The sequence below is a fragment of the Nicotiana tabacum genome, chromosome 5 (assembly GCF_000715075.1).
Source record: "Nicotiana tabacum cultivar K326 chromosome 5, ASM71507v2, whole genome shotgun sequence".
Classification (NCBI taxonomy): domain Eukaryota; kingdom Viridiplantae; phylum Streptophyta; class Magnoliopsida; order Solanales; family Solanaceae; genus Nicotiana; species Nicotiana tabacum.
The window spans coordinates 67,152,352-67,159,355 of NC_134084.1; the positions used below are offsets into that span (position 1 = coordinate 67,152,352).

Below are 7,004 nucleotides of genomic sequence, written 5' to 3' on the forward strand. Positions count from 1 at the left end.
AAAGAGAATGAAAGAACGAGGCACGAATATATAGTAAGTTAAGATGTATTTGTCGGTGGGAATATACTATTATTATTTTTATCTGTCTTGCCTAATTCTTCTGTTTTGGCTTTTGGCTGAATTAATATATTCCAAAGTGTAACTGGAAATAAAATTATAAAACTGTGTGAATATGTCCAAATAAAGATACCTTCTTACGAAATGATTGTTCGATCCTTATAAGTTTGGACAGCTTTTACATGCTTAGATTATTAATGAATAAAGGCGAACAAACCACATGAGTTTCACTAATTAAACCGAAGGCAAAAAGGGGAAAAGGTAAAATGATAAATAAAGAGATAAACGTATTGCAAACTTTCGGTATTTATACTCTTATATATGTTTTTTTTTGTGTGAAATAGACTCGAAAATAATAGAATAAGAAAATAACGAGCGAGAAATTTTAGATAATATTAAATTTTTTGGAGTCAAAAATAATTGAGCACTTGATACGTAAGTCTTTCCAGAAACGAGAGAAGATATCTTTTTCCTTTTTTTTTTGTGTGTGAACGAGGGGGAGGGAGTGTCACAATCTCAAATAAAGACCTTAAAGTTTTCTAAAATTAAATTCTCATATTGTAATATCTTTTCTTTTATCATTTAAGTCTAAGAATATGACCCTCCACATACGTGTGAGATTATGAATAAGTAGATGATAAATTACTTTTATAAAATTATATTTTAGTAATTTTTTTGTCAAGTCTCGACCGAACAATCTTGAATAAGTCTAGACATGACATTTCACATATGCATGAGATCATGAGTAAGTGGATATCTCTTTTTCTTTTACTGTCATAAAGTTTATAGGAGAATGTGGCAAAAAAGTCATTGGATTCAAATTTATAAAATATAATTTAAATTATATATCAATATTGAATTGTTTCCTTGAAGACGAATGAGTTAATATCTGCCTAGTTAATATCGGATCTTAGCTTGCAATATAGTAGTTTGTCACATCTGAAGCTGTTTGACTAAATATGGAATTTACATCTTCTAAAATAAATCATAGAAATTAGTGTGACTCAAATTAACTTATTAAGTGTAAAAAAAAATTAGATTATTTCTAAACATAGAAGAATGTCATTTAAAAAAAAATGAATATCACATAAATTAGGACGGAAGAAATATATGACATGAAATTAGAGAAAAGCGTTAAAAATTTACTATTTCTTTGCCATATAATCCATCTTTTTGAAGTTTTTGAGCACTTCTTAAAAAAGATAATTATAATCTTAATCATAAGCATACTTGTCTCTAGTATCCTTTCTTTGCCTTAAATATTTCATTTGAAAAAAAGAAAGATATAATAACTACTTATTATTTTTCTTAAATGTCAATTATTTAGAAACCAAATTAATTTGTCAAACACTAGTATTTGACACCGAAGAGAATAAACGAAAAACAAGCTGTAACTTGTTCCAATAATACAAAAAAAACAAACAAACAATATACAAATCCTGTCATGTTCTCTCTCACCCATTGTCCTACGTTATAAACGATGTTAATTTGTCTTTGAAATCTTCTTTGCCTCATTGGCATTCACGGGCTAAATCTTATTAACTTTCTTTTCTCCAAAATTTATCTTTTTCCTGTGTGAGCCACTGACCATACAAAAGACCCCATTAAAAATCTCCAAAACATGTGGCTTTGTTCCTTCTGTTATTATCTGCACACAACTTTAATTTGCAGTTGACACCTTTTTCCTCCTCGTTTCCTGTTCTTGAGCTTTTTCTCTTTCTCTGGTACTAGTACCAATTAATTTCTTGAAACTGCAAAATTCTAGATCCCAATATTCATACGTATCTTTTTGTGCATGATCATTATTCACCTAGCTTTTCTATTTTGTTTGTCACAATTTATACAATTTTCTTGGAAAAGGTAAATTGGTCTTTTTAGTGATTTTCTTTGATTTCCCATAAAGCCTGAAAATGGGTTATGCTTAATTGTCTCAAAGACTTGTTTTTTTTTTTTTTTTTTGATGTGTGACTTTGCTGAGAGTTGAAAGTTGAGTTTGTTGTTGGTTGTGAGAATGCCTCCAAATAATTTTCCTTTGAGATGGGAAAGTACAGGGGATCAATGGTGGTTTGCTTCACCTATTGATTGGGCTGCAGCAAATGGTCATTATGACATAGTGAGGGAGTTGCTTCACTTAGACACCAATTTACTCATAAAGCTCACTTCTTTACGTAGAATAAGAAGGCTTGAGACTGTTTGGGATGACGAGGAACAGTTTGATGATGTTGCAAAATGTAGGTCTGAGGTTGCTAAAAAGCTTCTCCTTCAAGGTGAAACAAAGAAAGGGCATAACTCTTTGATTAGAGCTGGCTATGGTGGCTGGCTTCTTTATACTGCTGCCTCAGCTGGGGATGTTGAATTTGTCAAACAATTATTGGAAAGGGACCCACTTTTGGTGTTTGGAGAAGGAGAGTATGGTGTTACTGATATACTTTATGCAGCTGCTAGGAGTAAAAACTCTCAAGTATTTAGGCTGCTCTTTGATTCTTCAATCTCACTTGAAAATGAGGTTTCTTCCACTTTCAGGTTGGAAATGATGAATAGGGCAGTTCATGCTGCAGCTAGAGGGGGAAATGTTGACATGTTGAGACAGATTCTCGGAACTTGTTCTGATGTTTTGGTTTATAGAGATGCTCAAGGATCTACTCTCTTGCATTCTGCTTCTGCTAGAGGCCAGGTTCAGGTTTGTTCTATTCTTTTATCTTGTTGATAGAGCGGAACCCAATTTGCTTGTAATTGAGACGTAGTTGTTCCTGTTCAAATTGAGCAGAATGGATATAGGGGATTCATATAATTGTGTTTGGTATATAGCTGAATGTAGCTTTAAGTCTTGCTTACTTATTAATGTCTATATCTTGCTTCCATTACCTTAGTTTTGTTATTTCTTGTTTACCCTCCATAGTTATGTCTTTGCGATGAAGAATCCTCTAACTCCATAGTAGTCTAGAGGGTGGCATTATCAAATGGATAGCTTTCAAATCAACCTTTTAAAGCTAAAACTTGATTAACCGCTTAGTGTAATATAACGTGCTTTATCAGTTTGATGCGTAGTAGATTATACTCGCAGAGGTTCTAGATGTAAATCATTGGTATCCCAATTTTGCTAAGTAGTAGATTAAATTGGGTAACTTTTTTTGTTTCTGTTGTATCTGAAGTGCTGAAGAAATTAAAAGAAAGAATGTCTCAGATCTAAAGTGTGGAACGTGCCTTTCAAAAGAAGCTGGTTTAATGTAGCCCCTGTTTCTGACCATCTTTCTAAAATAAAGACTGCGTCTATAGTTGTTGTTTTCTTAGTTCAATGCCTACTGTTTTAAGAAAGCAAAAAATTTTAAGGAGTGAAGAAATCCAATTTAAAATTACTGTTTTGGCTAAGATCAGCCTACTTAAGGTTATATTGAAGGATATTAAGTGTGAAAACATGAGTCCAAAGGAATCGTGTACAATTCTCACATAAACGATACCAAGCCAAGCTCTTTGTCCTCATACGATGGTTGTCCGGCAACTGTGTATTCTCAGCAATGTCCTAAGAACTCAAACTGATTGTTATCAGGTTCAACTACCTGGTGCTCCTTTTCAGTTGGTCTGGAAAGCTGGAACATTTTTCGGAATTTAGCCATGTTTGTGTCTTTATCTGCTGCTGCTGTGATATAGACTGCCCTGTGACTGAAATAGGGTTATCTATGTCCCAATTCTGCACTTTCTTCTAGATAAGCAGCCGAAAAAGGGTGTAAGACTTCTTGAGTTGACATAACTTTTCGGTTAACATACAACACCAGTTTTGGTACGTAAGAGCACTTGTTGGATTTGCTTCGTTTGGTTATTTTTTGAGAGAGTAGTTGATATTTAACTGAATCGAACTGTTCTGGACTATTAGCTGTCTAGTTTGAGCATTGCCTCCTCGTTATCGTTTGCTTTAACTTGATGTTTTCTTGAACTGCCAGAGATTTGTTACTTTTGACTGTTGAATTAAATCTTAGTTACTTCTTTGCAGGTTGTTAGGAGTTTACTGGAAACATATGACCTTATTAACTCCAGAGACAACCAGGGGAACACTGCACTTCATGTGGCTGCTTATAGGGGTTACTTATCTGTGGTGGAAGTTCTTGTATCTGTTTCTCCTTCATCTATCTCATTGAGAAACAACTACGGAGACACGTTTCTTCACATGGCTGTAGCCGGATTTCGGACCCCAAGTTTCCGCAGACTGGATCGGCAAATGGAGTTAATGAAGCAGTTGGTACGTGGAAAGGTTATCGAGATCGAAGACATTATTAACATTAGGAACAATGATGGTCGGACTGCTCTTCACATGGCTGTAATTGAAAACATTCAGACTGATGTTGTGGAACTCCTCATGACTGCATTTTCCATAAATTTAAATATCCGTGATGCTGATGGAAATACCCCACTGGATCTCCTCAAGCAATGTCCAAGATCTCCATCGTCTGAGATATTGATTAAGCGCCTCATTTCAGCTGGAGGAATTTCCAATTGCCAAGACCATATGACAAGAACTGCCCTAGCTTCCCACTTGAAGATGCAGGGTATTGGGGGCAGTCCTGGTGCCTCTTTTAGGATCCCTGACGCTGAAATATTCCTGTATGCTGGCATTGATAATGCATCTGATGCCACTAGTGAGTGTGCAAGCACAGAAATCGATTCTTGCTGGGGTGAACCGAGCCCTTGCCATTCTGCTGCAGGGTCTAATTCATCACACAAGCTAGGCTCAGTTAGCAGTGCTGCTAGGCGCTTGAAGTTTCTTCTACGATTGACAAGGAAGAAAGAAAGAAAAGTAGATACCACCGGCTTAGAAGATAATATGTCTGTGGAATCACACAGATTGTATGCTGGCTTGGGAGACCAGCCAATACCTCTACGACAAAGATTCTCGAGGATGTCATCGCTTCCAAACAACAAAAGAGTGCTCCCTGTCCAAAATAGTCTACCAAGTCCATCTACCAAAAAGAAATTTGCAGCTGGTCTGATGCATGGCGTTATCCAAATGACACCTCAATCGTCTTATGGATCACCATCAAGTGCTTATTCTGAATCTTCCTGGTCATCTCCAGTGGTTGTCGACAAAGAAAAGAGGATGGATCTTGGCAATATGAGTGGAGGAGCCTCTAGCTTAAATCTGTCAAATAGGAGAGAAAAATCAAAACTGACACGTAAACATGGTTCCTTCAACATGAAGTTAATGAATCAGTACTTCTGTTTCGGCGCTCAAGGCCTCGCTGTGGAAAATTCTGTTAACTGTGCACAACAAGATCAACATCACAGGCATCCAGTGGTAGCATGACTTTCATTGCTGCATCTACACAAGTAAGAAGTCATTGGACATATCCTTCCTGTAAATAGTTTGGGATTTTGGTCTAAAGTATTACCAGCTTCTTGGAACAACATATTGAAAATATATTTTTAGTGCTTGTAGTACACTAATTTTTTGCAGCAGTATCCTTTTTGTCTTGTCTGTGTTTTACGTGTGCTCTGAGGTGAGAATCTAAAGCAAAAGTTTGTAATTTCTACTCAAGTAAAAGAGCAATGGAAATGGTAAAGAATGTTTTTTTTTTTTGAGTATCTTGAATCTTGACTGATAACTAGTTTGAAAAGAATGTAACTAGGAGCTCATTTCGTGCCATTCTTCTAATTCATTTTTTAACGAGTTATTGACGTACTCTTTTGAGCACTGATATTCAAAAAGCTTTCCTATAGTTTTCTACTTTTTGAAATCTAAAGAATGCAAAAATTTCTCACTAATCAAGTTATTCTGAACAGAGATGGATTCATGATTTAAAGATAGATTTGAAATAGGTGCGATCTATACTTTTTACATACGTACACAATGTGTGAAATGAAAGTTTACTGGTTGAGTTGAAAGCAACAAAGTATCTATCATTAATCACGAATTTTTAGTTTTCTCTTAATCCCGATTTTTTAATAGATCTCGTTCATGATTTGTATCTGATTCTCTAGCTAATTTGGCTAAAAAAGAATTGGATTAGTAGTTAGTTCAACAAGAACAATCGATCTTACAATAAACAAATTTATTTATCATCTGACATCGACGAAATTTTCCAAACAGGTTTGAGATTTCTCAACTGACATACACAAAAGAAAGCATATAAATCCCAGTCCGAATCTAAAAGGGAACACAAAATCAAAAAGAAAAAGGGAAATGGACAGAAAAAGATTCAGGCATATACAAAGAATAAATGAAAAAAAACTGAATAATTGCAAAACCATGAATGTTGTTCATATTCATTATTGCAGAGCACCAAATAATGGATGATAAATCCAAAAATTGTTGGGCTCAAGCCTTCCAAAGATACTCTTAATACGATGTGATACTTTGGATTAAACACACATGATTTCCCAAAAAGGCCTGAAACCATTAAGAGATCCCTACACTTTATATATAGGCTCCTAATTTTTTCAGTTACCAATCCAACTTGGTTCGCATACCCAACAATCTCCCCCTCGAACTAAGTTTCACGTGGACTGTTCCATGATCCACGAGTCAATTTTCGGGATTCATTATGTGCCACTCATATCGTTGGAGAATTTATGACAATCGAAGCCTACAACGTGCTTCTTCACGTGTGTGTGTCTCCAAGCTCATAAGGATAAGAAAACCGAGCTCCACACATCCCTCCGCCATCGCCATACTCATCCCGTTAAACCTGTACTTTGGGCACAACCAGCCCCAAAATACACTTAACATGTTATATTGTTCGTTTTGGTCCAAGTCAACACGATTTTCCCTAAAAGGCTTCACACCATTAAGAGATCCATACAATATATATATATATATATATATATATATATATATATATATATATATATATATGTGTGTGTGTGTGTGTGTGTGTGTGTGTGTGTGTGTGTGTGTGTGTGTGTGTCATGATTTTTTCAGCTAACCAATGTGGGGCTTTGTTCGCACCTCCAAAAAA

At 35.4% G+C, this 7,004-nt stretch overlaps 1 protein-coding gene across 1 annotated transcript; it reads left to right on the forward strand.

Annotated features, from left to right (window-relative positions):
• Positions 1-1,516: 1,516 nt before the first annotated feature.
• Positions 1,517-5,631, forward strand: LOC107817424 (uncharacterized). Its single transcript, XM_016643253.2, has 2 exons — positions 1,517-2,737; positions 4,046-5,631. Exons 1-2 carry the CDS (start codon positions 2,069-2,071, stop codon positions 5,351-5,353), a joined length of 1,977 nt encoding a protein of 658 aa, XP_016498739.1. The 5' UTR covers positions 1,517-2,068; the 3' UTR covers positions 5,354-5,631.
• The last annotated feature ends 1,373 nt before the right edge of the window (positions 5,632-7,004 follow it).

Excerpts from the sequence above, each read along its gene's own strand:
- LOC107817424 (XM_016643253.2), top strand. The coding sequence starts at position 2,069 with ATGCCTCCAAATAATTTTCCTTTGAGATGGGAAAGTACAGGGGATCAA. Across the intron at positions 2,738-4,045 it reads CTGCTAGAGGCCAGGTTCAG|GTTGTTAGGAGTTTACTGGA; the intron begins GTTTGTTCTATT and ends ACTTCTTTGCAG.